Source organism: Mercenaria mercenaria, unplaced genomic scaffold (genome assembly GCF_021730395.1).
Source record: "Mercenaria mercenaria strain notata unplaced genomic scaffold, MADL_Memer_1 contig_691, whole genome shotgun sequence".
NCBI classification, from domain to species: domain Eukaryota; kingdom Metazoa; phylum Mollusca; class Bivalvia; order Venerida; family Veneridae; genus Mercenaria; species Mercenaria mercenaria.
In genome coordinates, this window is record NW_026463583.1 from 21,661 (window position 1) to 35,091 (window position 13,431).

The 13,431-nt window shown below is 36.6% G+C and overlaps 1 protein-coding gene across 1 annotated transcript in view; it reads left to right on the top strand.

The window, feature by feature from the left end:
* Positions 1 to 13,431, top strand: part of LOC128554730 (uncharacterized) — a 54,493-nt gene that overhangs the window by 11,894 nt on the left and 29,168 nt on the right. The window contains exons 3-6 of the mRNA XM_053536043.1: positions 369 to 438; positions 4,529 to 4,632; positions 5,866 to 5,955; positions 10,515 to 10,589. Coding sequence (XP_053392018.1) covers positions 369 to 438; positions 4,529 to 4,632; positions 5,866 to 5,955; positions 10,515 to 10,589 — 339 coding nt within the window. The remainder of the gene's footprint in view (positions 1 to 368; positions 439 to 4,528; positions 4,633 to 5,865; positions 5,956 to 10,514; positions 10,590 to 13,431) is intronic.

Consider the following 13,431-nt stretch of genomic DNA (forward strand, 5'->3'; position numbering starts at 1 on the left):
ATAGACATATACGGTTCTGATATAGATGAAAAAGTTAACATTGAAGATGCATAAAAGGCAAAAATAAGCACTTGAAATAACAGACTTAGCTAAGCAATTATTTAAGTTTTTTTGTGAAATTGGGACCAGAGGCCATAAAAATGCCATCTAAACCTGGTAAATAAAGAACCAATAGAGAAACCGATGAAGCACAATTCATTAAGTTACCAGTAACCATTTAAACAGATAATATATGGTTTAACATTTATTGAATATAAAGAACGAAATATTTACATTATTGTAATGAAAAAAGATTATAATGTTAAATTTTTGAAATGTTTTTCTTGTATTTGTTTTAACAAACAGAGGCTGAAATATTTGTTCTTCAGATGGGACCTGTGTGGAACCATGTAGACCAGGGTATGAAAGAGACGAAACTGACTTCTTATGTAAACAAGTGTAAGTGATATTTGTTTGCTGTTTGCCAAGGTATACCCCCCCACCATCTTCCACTGAAATTGATAAATTGCTTCAATCTTTTCAAAAATGTAAGATTTATTAATTGTAACCCTGTTGAAGTGCTGGCTTGTTTGGTTCTCCTGATTCATTTACACATGCTATCATTATTTGTAGATGTGCATCTGCTTTTTTTACAGCACAATATAGTGCTTTAAAATCGTATGTTGCCAAAGGATTGGTCAGTTGACTTCAATGAATTTTTTTATTACTTTCATGGCAAATGTTGATTTGATTTGATTGGAAGTGAAAAGGTTATTTAATTAGCATAAGTGTTTAAAGGCTCATAATGCCTTTGTTTTAAATGTGGCTTCCATTTTCCCTCATGAACATCAAATACAATGATTTCTTGTTAAAACTCCTATTTCTGATAATTGCTTTCTTTAACATTTGTCAAAAATTTGAATATTGCTGAATATACTAGAATGTTTTAATGAATCAATTGTTTTTATTACATCTCTTAAATGCTCTTAACTCTAACAGTTCTTGGGCAATATAAAAAGTAGTGTTTTCTAACCATGTTAATGCGCATAACATACGTTCTATTTAGAAAGCAGTTTCATAAGTTTTTAAGATAAAAATTTAAAGCCTGACGGACATTTAAGTAATAACAGCCTTTATTATGCCCCCCTTCGAAGAAGGAGGGGTATATTGTTTTGCAGATGTCGGTCGGTCGGAATGTAGACCAATCCGTTTCCGGATGATAACTCAAGAACGCTTGGACCTAGGATTATGAAAATTGATAGGGAGGTTGATCATCACCAGCAGATGACCCCTATTGATTTTGAGGTCTGTATGTCAAAGGTCAAGGTCACAGTGACCCTGAATAGTAAAACGGTTTCCGGATGATAACTCAAGAACACTTGGGCCTAGGATCATGAAAGTTGATAGGGAGGTTGGTAATGACCAGCAGATGACCCCTATTGATTTTGAGGTCAGTATGTTAAAGGTCAAGGTCACAGTGACCCTGAACAGGAAAACGGTTTCCGGATGATAACTCAAGAACGCTTAGGCCTAGGGTCACGAAAGTTGATAGGGAGGTTGGTCATGACCAGCAGATGACGCCTATTGATTTTGAGATCAGTATGTCAAAGGTCATGGTCACAGTGACCAGGAACAGTAAAATGGTTTCCAGGCAATAACTCTAGAACGCTTGGGCCTAGTGTCATGAAAATTGATAGTTAGGTTGGCCATGACCAGCAGATGACCCCTATTGATTTTGAGGTCATTAGGTCAGAGGTCAAGGTCACATTGGCCAGGAACAGTTAAAACGGTTTCTGATCTTCTTGTCCAAAACCATAGGGCCTAGGGCTTTGATATTTGGTGTGTAGCAAAATCTAGTGGTCCTCTACCAAGATTGGTCAGATTATTTCCCTGGGGTCAAATATGGCCCCACCCCGGGGGTCACATGGTTTATATAGACTTATATAGGAAAAAACTTTGAAAAACCTCTTGTCCAAAACCACAGGGCCTAGGGCTTTGATATTTTGTATATGACATCATCTAGTGGTCCTCTACTAAGATTGTTCAAATTATTCCCCTAGGGTCAAATATGGCTCCGCCCTGGGGATCACATGGTTTACATAGACTTATATAGGGAAAAACTTTGAAAATCTTCTTGTCCAAACCACAAAGACTATGGCTTTGATATTTTGTAATGTAGCATCATTTAGTGGTTCTCTACCAACTTTGTTCAAATTATCCCTCTAGGGTCAAATATGGCCCCGCCCCAGGGGTCATATGGTTCATATAGACTTATATAGGGAAAAACTTAGAACCTTCTTGTCCATAACTTACATCATTCAAATTTGGACCACATGTATAGTTTTGAGTGCAAGATGAACCTTGACATGAGTTGACCTTGATCTTGACCTAGTGACCTACTTTCACATTTCTGTAGCTACAGCCTTCAAATTTGGACCACATGCATAGGTTTGTGTACCGAAAAAAACTTTGACCTTGTTATTGACCTAGTGACCTACTTTCACATTTTTGAAGGTACAGGCTTCAAATTTGGACCACATGCATAGTTTTTTGTTCCAAAATAAAATTTGACCTTGATTTTGACCTAGTGACCTACTTTCACATTTCTCAAGCTACAGCCTTCAAATTTGAACCACAAGCATAGTTTGTGTACTGAAATGAACTTTGATCTTGAGATTGACCTAGTGACCTACTTTCACATTTCTGAAGGTACAGGCTTCAAATTTGGACCACTTGCTTAGTTTTGTGTTCCGAAATAAAATTTGACCTTGATTTTGACCTAGTGACCTACTTTCACATTTCTCAAGCTACAGCCTTCAAATTGAACCACATGCATAGTTTTGTGTACCGAAATGAACTTTGATCTTGAGATTGACATAGTGACCTACTTTCACATTTCTGAAGCTACAGGCTTCAAATTTGGACCGCATGCATATTTTTGTGTTCTGAATTGAAATTTGACATTGATTTTTACCTATTACCTACTTTCACATTTCTCAAGCTACAGCCTTCAAATTTGAAGCACATTGATAGTTCTGTCTACCGGAATGAACTTTGACCTTGAAATTGATCTAGTGACCTGCTTTCACATTTCTCAAGTCACAGCTTTCAAATTTGGACCACATACACATTGTTTTGTACCGAAATGAAATTTGACATTGATTTTGACCTTGAGCTAGTCTTGAAATTTGGAACATTCAAAAATGGCTCAGTGGATGGCGCCAAGATCACTCTGTAATCTCTTGTTAGGTTAAAGGTCAAGGTCAGATTGAACCAGAACAGTAGAACTTCTGTTTACAGTGAGCATATAATTTCTGTTCCTTGTGCAATTACTGATGCATCAAGGGGGGCATTTCGTGTTCGACGAGCTCTTGTTACAATAGTCTCAGAATCTGTAACAACACAGATAGAGTATTTAAACCTGTGCACTGCTACATCTCAGGGTTCCTTACTGTGTGAAAAAAAACTAGTTCAGTCTATTTTGGCAGCAAAGAAAGTGTAGAACACTCATTGCTAGTTACTTTCCCAACTGCCCATACCAGTTCATACTGAAGAGAAAATTTCAAGAAAAAGACAGAACATAGAAGTATGTGTTAGGCAAGGTGAAATACTTCACAGCAGTTACTTCTAACAAGTCTGCTTTAAGATGACTTTGTGCTACTGAAATCATTTTTATACTACAAAGGCTACTTTTGAAATAGGATGGTTCCATTGGTCATAGCTTCATATTCAAGGTCTTAAAAAATGTTTTATCTTTACAAAGGATCATAACCTTTGGCTTTGGTTAAAACTATTTCTGCTAGTATTCATAAATGAATCATATGATGTATAGAGCATGTCGTAACCTGTATCTTCAAGGTTAACGGAACTGGTTTGTATTGCTTTTTCTGGTCCTTATTTTCTGTAAGTTAGAATAAATTTTTGACACTCATATGATGGAAGGGCTGGTTAATTTTTGGAAGTCATAGTCATATTATATTTTTGTAGTTTTCTTGTCTGACTTAATATGGTAATGTGCGGGAGGTCGTGGGTTCGATCCCCGGCCGCGTCATACCAAAGACGTAAAAAAAGGTACTAGCAGCTTCCTCGCTTGACGCTCAGCATTAAGGGGATAGTGCGTGGACTGGTCAGCCCGGTGTCAGTATAATGTGACTGGGTGGGGTATCATGCCACGTGTCTATGGCGTGATATTCCAGTGAGGCAGCACTATAAAGTTGGGCATTGTGCTCACTGCTACAAGTAGACACCTTCGTTTATATGACTGAAAAATTGTTGAAAAAGACGTTAAACCTGAACACACACACACACACATAACATGGTAATATAATATTGTGTAATATTTGTCTATGTCACAGACCCTTGTTTACATTAACTGTGTTATTACCTCCCCTCTAATACATCCAAGAGTTTTTGTCCTTGTCACATTAAAACTTCTTTTCCATAGTGGAGCAAAACAAGTCACTGATACAAGAGAAATACAATTGAAAAAAAAGAAGAATTTCAGTGACTTTCTATCAGTCCAGTATAATACTTGTTTGTTTTTAAGCAGTGGTTATGTTGTGACATCTGACAAAGATACTCAGTTGGGACAACCTACGACTTCAAGACCTACTGTGAAACCAGAAGAACCTAAAACAACAACGACAGATAATGGTAGCCTTTTGCTTTTGTTTTCTATGTATTGGTCATTTTGTAGTCTAATTATTGTTATGGCATAAATAACATTATTTACATTTAATTATAAAGAATGATTCTGCTTTTGCATGTTGAGATATTGTGAGCTCAGTCCTTGGCAAAGTGAAATGGGTTACAATTCCTACTTCAGATTCTTTGAGGAAGTTGTCAGTGTTGTCTGAGAACAAGTAAGAATGTTATACAACCCAGGAATGCTGAGTAGTTTTGCTTATTGTGGAAACATGACTGAAACAGCGTTGAAAAACAGCATAAGACCCATATCAAACAAACTTAATTATCCTGGCAATATTATATGCCAGTTTTGGAAAATGGTCATCTGCCAAAGGTCAATTCTGTCCATCATATTTCATGTCAAAACTCTCCATCATGTTTTGTGTCCGGAGCATAGCTTAATAAGTGACTTTAAATTTGTTGTATAGGTAGTGAGCAATGAGATTATTTTCAGAGGGCAAGAACAGAGTCATAACATCCTGATTTGATAAGATTGGGTTAGATTGACAGATTGAGCTCAGATTTAAAATCAGTCTCTGGAGTATAATTTGAAAATCATTCTAGATATTTACTTCAGACCTGGCATATAGGTAGGTGGTGATAGGATGTTGTGCAGAGAACATGAACAGGTTCAATAGTTCAGGGGTTACGGTCTGGGAGGGTCACAAATTGATCTCAATGGTCAGTGTAATGTGTCCTGCCCATAACATAAAAACTTAACTAGTCAACTTAAATGGCAAATTAGTTCAAGTTATTTGTAGTTTGAGTCATGGAAAAATATACATGATTGTTAAGTGAATTTACCAGGGCCCTAACAATGAGCAGAAGCGAGGAGTGGTGTTCTGATGTATTTTCCAAGCTTTGACTACATTAAAGTCATTGACTTCAGTTAGATGGTGAAGTTAGGATCTGCAGATGTCAAACACTAACATTACTAGCAACCCATTCCCATCTTCATTCCCTGTAGTTACCCCACCCCTACAAAATTTTTGGTCACTTTTAGCTTCTTGTGCTTCAATATCCCGTCATTGCTGCTGCACAAAATACAAAAAACCCTCCTCCTGCCCCAACACCTAACTACTGCCACTTTGACCAGCCCTGCTTAAACTGATTCACACATACACAGTCTTTCTTTAAACTCTAAATCCTCAAATACTTACATTGGACATTTATTCACATTTCTGCTTTATGTATTTGCAGGTCATGAAGATGACAAAGATAAAGGCAGAGGGATAAATGGAAAATCTGAAAATTCTAATGCATTACCTTGGTACATGTATTTAATAATAGGTAAGATGATTTGGCATGTTCTATACATGCATAAGAAAACATCGTTTTTAGCTCACCTGAACTTTGTTCCGTGTGAGCTATAAGTATAGGTGGATTGTCCATTGTCTGTCATCCCTGCAACAACATTTTAATGACCCCTTTGAAGAAGGAGGAGTATATTGTTTTGCAGATGTCAGTCGGTTGGTGGGAATGTAGACCAGTCTGTTGCCCGATGATAACTCAAGAATGCTTTGCCCTAGGATCATTAAGTTTGATAGGAAGGTCTGTCATCACCCCTATTAATTTTGAGATCTGTATGTCAAAGGTAAGGTCACAGCGACCCTGAACAGTTAAACGGTTCCTGATATTAACTCAAGAACACTTGGGCCTAGGATCATGAAAGTTAATAGGAAGTTTGGTCATGACCAGGAGATGACCCCTATTGATTTTGAGATCAGTAGGTCAAAGGTCAGACCCGGAACAGTTAAATGGTTTCCGGATGATAACTAAAGATTACTTTGACCTAGGATCATGAAAGTTGATAGGGAGGTTGGTCATCACCAGTAGACCCCTATTGATTTTGAGATCAGTAGGTCAAAGGTCAAGGTCACAGTGACCAAGAACAGTGAAACAGTTTCCAGGTAATAACTCAAGACTGCTTGGGCCTATTCTCATGAAAATTGATAGTTAAAGTTTTGATGCACCTTCAATCTATCTCTGTTATTGTTGAATGGATTTGATTCAAACTTAAAATAGTTGTTCAAAATCATCATCAGCATCATATGACACAAGGTGCATAACTCTGGCACAAACCTTTCATGAATTATTCCCCCTGTTTACTTAGAATTTCAGGATAAATTTTTGATGCACTTTCACTCTATCTCTGTTGTTACTGAATGGATTTGATTCAAACTTAAAATAGTTGTTCAACATCATCACCCACATCATAGGACACAAGGTGCATAACTCTGGCAATATTTTTAGCCCACTATCATCAGATGATGGGCTATTCAAACGTCTGTCCATCTATCCATCTGTTAAGAATTTCTTGGTATTGCATCTCCTCAGAAACTACTGGGGGGATGTTGACCAAACTTTGTCAGAACAATGCATTGGTACCCTTATTGTGTCCCCCTGAAAATCAGACTGGTTCAACAATTTTTAAGTGAGTTATGGCCTTTTGTTTATTTTGATTTCTAATATAATTTTATATCCAGTGGCCCTCCAAGTAGTTAATTGGTTATTTATGCCTTACCTGTAGAAGGATCATAAAGTCTGCAGACACTAATGAGATAATGATTAAAGTTGTTCATTATTGTCCTATTACACCTCAGCAGTAGCAGATCGATGATTAATTTGTTTAGTACTCAAATTTTTGGGTTTAATTATTAATTATAATGTAAGTAATTATATGTGCATTCTTTGTTTCATAATGAAAAAAAAAATATTGCATATAGCTCATTAATGGTGGCATCACTCTTGTTCAGGGTGTAGGTTTAATTATTAGTTATAAATATTAATTACCTACTTTTAGGATTTTTTGAAATTTGGAACATTCAAAAATGACTCGATGGTGGGCTCCAAGGTCACACACTGTGATCTCTTATTCATTAATTATTCCCTATTTTTAGCTCACCTGATTTTTTGAGAGAAAAAAAATGATGAGTTATTGTCATCACTTGATCGGCATCTGTTGCCTAGTTAAGTTTTATGTTTAGGTCAGCTTTTCTCCTAAACTATCAAAGGTATTTTTTTGAAACTTGCAACACTTGTTCACCATCAATAGCTAACCATGTACAACAAGAAACATAACGCCATCCTGCTTTTTGCAAGAATTATGGCCCCGTTTGGACATAGAAAATACAAGATTTCTTGGTTGAGTTTTAGGTTTATGTAAACTTTTCTCCTAAACTATCAAAGCTATTGCTTTGAAACTTGCAACACTTGTTCACCATCATAAGCTGACCCAATACAGCAAGAAACATAACTCAATCCTGCTTTTTGCAAGAATTATGGTCCCTTTTGGACTTAGAAAAATATCAGATTTATTGGTTAAGTTTTATGTTAAGGTCAACTTACCTCCTAAACTATCAAAGGTATTGCTTTGAAACTTGCAGGTCTTGTTCATCATCATAGGCCGACCCTGTACAGCAAGAAACATAACTCCATCCTGCTTTTTGCAAGAATTTTGGCCCCTTTTAGACTTAGAAAATCAGATTTCTTGGTTAAGTTTTGTGTTTAGGTCAGTATTTCTCATAAACTGTCAAAGCTATTGCTTTAAAACTTGCAACACTTGTTTACCATCATAAGCTGACCATGTACAGCAAGAAACATAACTCTATTCTCTTTTTTGAAAGAATTATGGCTCCTTTTGGACATAGAAAATGTCAGATTTATTGGTTAAGTTTTATGTTAAGGTAAACTTTCCTCCTAAACTATTAAAGCTATTTCTTTGAAACTTGCAACAGTTGTTTACCATCATAAACTAACTCTGTACAGCAAGCAACCTAACTCCATCCTGCTTTTTGCAAGAATTATGGCCCTTTTTGGACTTAGAAAATCATGGGTAGGACAATATTTCTATTATACAGAAAAATCAGATGAGCGTCAGCACCCTCAAGGCGGTGCTCTTGTAGAGTTTCAGGTTGACTTCTTCATTTGAGGAAGCCATCCAGCTGACTTAGGGAAGGTCGGTGGTTCTATCCAGGTGCCCGCTTGTGATAAAAAAAATAATGCACGGAGGGGCACATGGGGTCTTTCTCCAGCATCAGAGCTGGAAAGCTGCCATATGACCTATAATTGTGTAGGTGAGATGTTAAACCCAACAAAATAAATAAACAAATAAATAGAGTTTCAGGTTAAAGTTAACTGCTAGAGTTAAAAATGAAAAGAACCTTAAACGACTTCTGATGAATTGCTTGTTGGATCTTAATCAGACCTGATCTAGATGATCATTATAAGGACCTTTCTGAAATTTGTTTGATTAGGGGCACTATAGCTAAAAATAGAAATGCCTTTAACCCTTTACCACACAGAACAGAAGCCAAAGTAACCTCTTTTACATAACACTGATAAGTGATAATCAATAATCAGTATATGGCTGATAAGCGTGACTGTCTTATCTGAACAGAGGTGTTGGCATTATTTTGTAATTACACACACTTATGTTAAAAATGTCATTATTTTAATATTTTCTGTAAGTTTGACATTATTTTTGTCAATATAAAGTTTATAGCAATTTAAATTCTCTTTCCGATGATACAAAATTTATTGTAGTTTCTCTTTGAGTTTCGAAGATATAAAGTGTTAAAGTAAGGGAAATATATTTTTAGGCATAAAATTCTGTTTTGGATTACTTTCACATTGAAATTCATATACAATTTCATTTTGATGTTTGAAAGTTTGATTTATAGTTAATAGACTCCTCTTCCGAATCGGAATCGGTAAGTATTTATATAAAAAAACAGCCATCAAACTGAATAACACTACATAAATAACGGATCGTAAAATTTCTGAAAGTGCAAAAAGATCGCTGACATCGAGACTCGTAACTGACTACAGTATTCTTGTGCTAAAAATTAAAATATTTTTAAATAATATAACGTAATATTTTGATGATCAAACGTCGGTACATCAAGGGTGACTTCTGCTGCAATTAACTCTTGGGGTGTCATAAAATATTTGGAAGCCGCAGTCCTTCTGTTTTGATTAACACTTCCTGTTATGTAAGGCCATAAATTCCAAGCCATCGTATACACAAATTGTTGTTTAGGGGAAATATGCATATATCAGGCGTGACCTTCATGACCTAACACATTTAAAAATACTTGGATGTTAAATGGTCGTTATTTTTAAAACGAGGAAAGTCCCGCGAACCGGCCAGTTGCAAGTAGTTTTCTCAGTAATTTTCCATGACGTAGCGTCGTGCACATATAGGAAAAAACCCCGGTGTCTTTCTTTGCAAAGTACTCGATAAATTTAAATAGTAACCACATGATCTTTTACGTAAATAATGATGACGAAATCCCATATTTTGAGTTAGTAAACATTCGGAATTTGTTTCTTTAGGAAAAGAACGAAAATAAAGCGATTGATTATGAGAGACGGGATAATACGATTCTGTTCAAATGGCCGTTAATCGGTATTATACGTTTCTATCAGGTAATCGATAGACAAGGGTCAATACGTTTCTGTTTGGTAATCGATAGATACGGTGATAAACGTATCGATGTGGGAAAGGGTTAAAAGACTTCTTGGGCTAAAAAGATGATAATGTACATGAGACATGTTTGAAGAAAAAAAAATAAAATGAATAAATTAAAGCTTGATGGAATGTTTTCACCGCTACTAAATTTTAAATGTCAGTGTCAAAAAAGAGGTTTTCTTTTAAAATAAACATGATTAGTATTGGAAAATGGCTAATAACAGAGTCTGACTCGGTCAACAAATCTATGTACAGACAAAGTTTTCATTCACTCTTAATTAATGAAATATGGATTTGATATTGATGGGAAAAAAATTCTGTATTTTCCAACCACTGTAAAACACAACTTATTTTCAGTGCATTTTTTTCTTTTTAGCTTTGGTAATTGTTGGTGCAGGTATAGCCATTATTGCATTGGTCATCAAAATATGTTGCCCACAGAGATGTCAAGGTATACTTTTTTGACTTGCTCAGATCTTTTGTGAAAAATTTGTTTTTCTGTCTACCTATGATTGTAGTGACAGAATTTTTTATGCTAGTATGGGGAATGTATATTGTGTACATTTTTAGCCCACCATCATCAGATGGTGGGCTATTCAAATCACTCTGCGTCCGTGGTCCGGCGTCCTTCCGTCCGTCCGTCCGTCCTTCCGTTAACAATTTCTCGTTATCGCATCTCCTCAGAAACTGCCAGGGGGATTTTGACCAAACTTTGTCAGAATGATGTATTGGTACCCTAGTTGTGTCCCCCTGAAAATCAGACTGGTTCAACAAATTTTTAGTAAATTATGGCCCTTTGTTTATTTCTATAATTTACATAGATTTATATAGGGAAAAACTTTGAAAATCTTCTTGCCCAAAACCACAGAGCCTAGGACTTTGATATTTGGTATGAAGCATCATCTAGTGGTCCTCTACCAAGTTGATTGAAATTATTTTTTCTGGGGTCTAAAATGGCCCCGCCCCGGGGGTCACATGGTTTATATAGACTTATATAGGGAAAAACTTTGAAAAACCTCTTGTCCAAAACCACAGGGCCTAGGGCTTTGATATTTTGTAAGTGACATCATCTAGTGGTCTTCTACTAAGATTGTTCAAATTATCCCCCTAGGGTCAAATATGGCCCCGCCCCGGGGGTCGCATGGTTTACATAGACTTATATAGGGAAAAACTTTGAAAATCTTCTTGTCCAAACCACAAAGCCTAGGGCTTTGATATTTGTAATGTAGCATCGCCTGGTGGTTCTCTAGGGTCAAATATGGCCCCGCCCTGGGGTCACATGGTTTATATAGACTTATATAGGGAAAAGCTTTTAAAAACTTCTTGTCAATAACCTATAACATTCAAATTTGGACTACATGTGTGGTTTTGAGTGGCAAGATGAACCTTGACATGAGTTGACCTTGATTTTGACCTAGTGACCTACTTTCACATTTCTGTAGCTACAGCCTTCAGATTTGGACCACTTGCATAGTTTTGTGCACTGAAATAAACTTTGACCTTGACATTGACCTAGTGACCTACTTTCACATTTTTGAAGGTACAGGCTTCAAATTTGGACCACATGCATAATTTAGTGTTCCGAAACGAAATTTGACCTTGATTTTGACCCAGTGACCTACTTTCACATTTCTCAAGCTACAGCCTTCAAATTTGGACCACATGCATGGTTTTATGTACCGAAACATACTTTGACCTTTACATTGACCTAGTGACCTACTTTCACATTTTTGAAGGTACAGGCTTCAAATTTGGACCACATGCATATTTCTGTATTCCAAAATAAAATTTGACCTTGATTTTGACCTAGTGACCTACTTTCACATTTCTCAAGCTACAGCCTTCAAATTTGGACCACTTGCGTAGTTTTGTGTACCGAAATGAACTTTGACCTTAAGATTGACCTAGTGACCTACTTTTACATTTCTGTAGCTACAGGCTTCAAATTTAGACCACATGCATGGTTTTGTGTACCGAAACAAACTTTGACCTTTACATTGACCTAGTGACCTACTTTCACATTTCTCAAGCTACAGCCTTCAAATTTGGACCACTTGCGTAGTTTTGTGTACCGAAATGAACTTTGACCTTAAGATTGACCTAGTGACCTACTTTCACATTTCTGTAGCTACAGGCTTCAAATTTAGACCACATGAATAGGATTGTGTACCGAAACAAACTTTGACCTTGACATTGACCTAGTGACCTATATTTCACATTTTTGAAGGTACAGGCTTCAATTTTGGACTACATGCATAGATTTGTTTCTGAAGTGAAATTTGACCTTGATTTTGACTTAGTGACCTACTTTCACATTTCTCAAGCTACAGCTTTCAAATTTGGACCACTTGCATAGTTTTGTGTATTGAATTAAACTTTGACCTTAAGATTGATCTAGTGACCTATTTCACATTTCTCAAGCTACAGCTTTCGAATTTGGACCACATGCACAGTGTTGTGTACGGAAATGAAATTTGACCTTGAGCTAGTCAGTAAGTCTTGAAATTTGGAACACTCAAAAATGGCACATTGGTGGGCGCCAAGATCACTCTGTGATCTCTTGTTCTACACCAGCCCTTTTTAGCTCACCTGAGCCAAAGGCTCACGGTGAGCTATTGTGACAGCTCAATGTGCGGTGTGCGTCGTGTGTCCATCAACATTTTCTAAAAAAATCTTCTTGAAAACCACTTGGCAGAATTACACCAAACTTCACAGGAATGATCCTTGGGTGGCCCCCTTTCAACATTGTTCAAATAATTGAATTCCATGCAGAACTCTGGTTGCCATGGCAACCGAAAGGAAAACCTTTAAAAATCTTCTTGTCCAAAACCACAGGGCCTAGGGCTTTGATATCTGGTATGTAGCATCATCTAGTGGTCCTCTACCAAAAATGTTCAAATTATCCCCCTAGGGTCAAATATGGCCCCGCCCCGGGGGTCTCAAGTGTTACATAGACTTATATAGGGAAAACTTTGAAAATCTTCTTGTCTGAAACCACAACACTTAGACCTTTGATATTTGGTTTGTAGCATTGTCTTATGGTCCTCAACCAAAATTGTTAAAATTGTACCCCTGGGGTGAAAAGAGGCCCTGCCCCGGGGGTCCAAAGTTCTATATAGATGTATAGGAAAATTTTTTTTTAGATCTTCTTGTCTGAAACCATACAACCTATGCTTTTGATATTTGGTATGATACATTGTCTAGTAGTCCTCAACCAAAATTGTTCAAATTATGCACCTGGGGTTAAAAGAAGCCCCACCCTGGGGTAACTTGGTTACTATATGAGTTATATA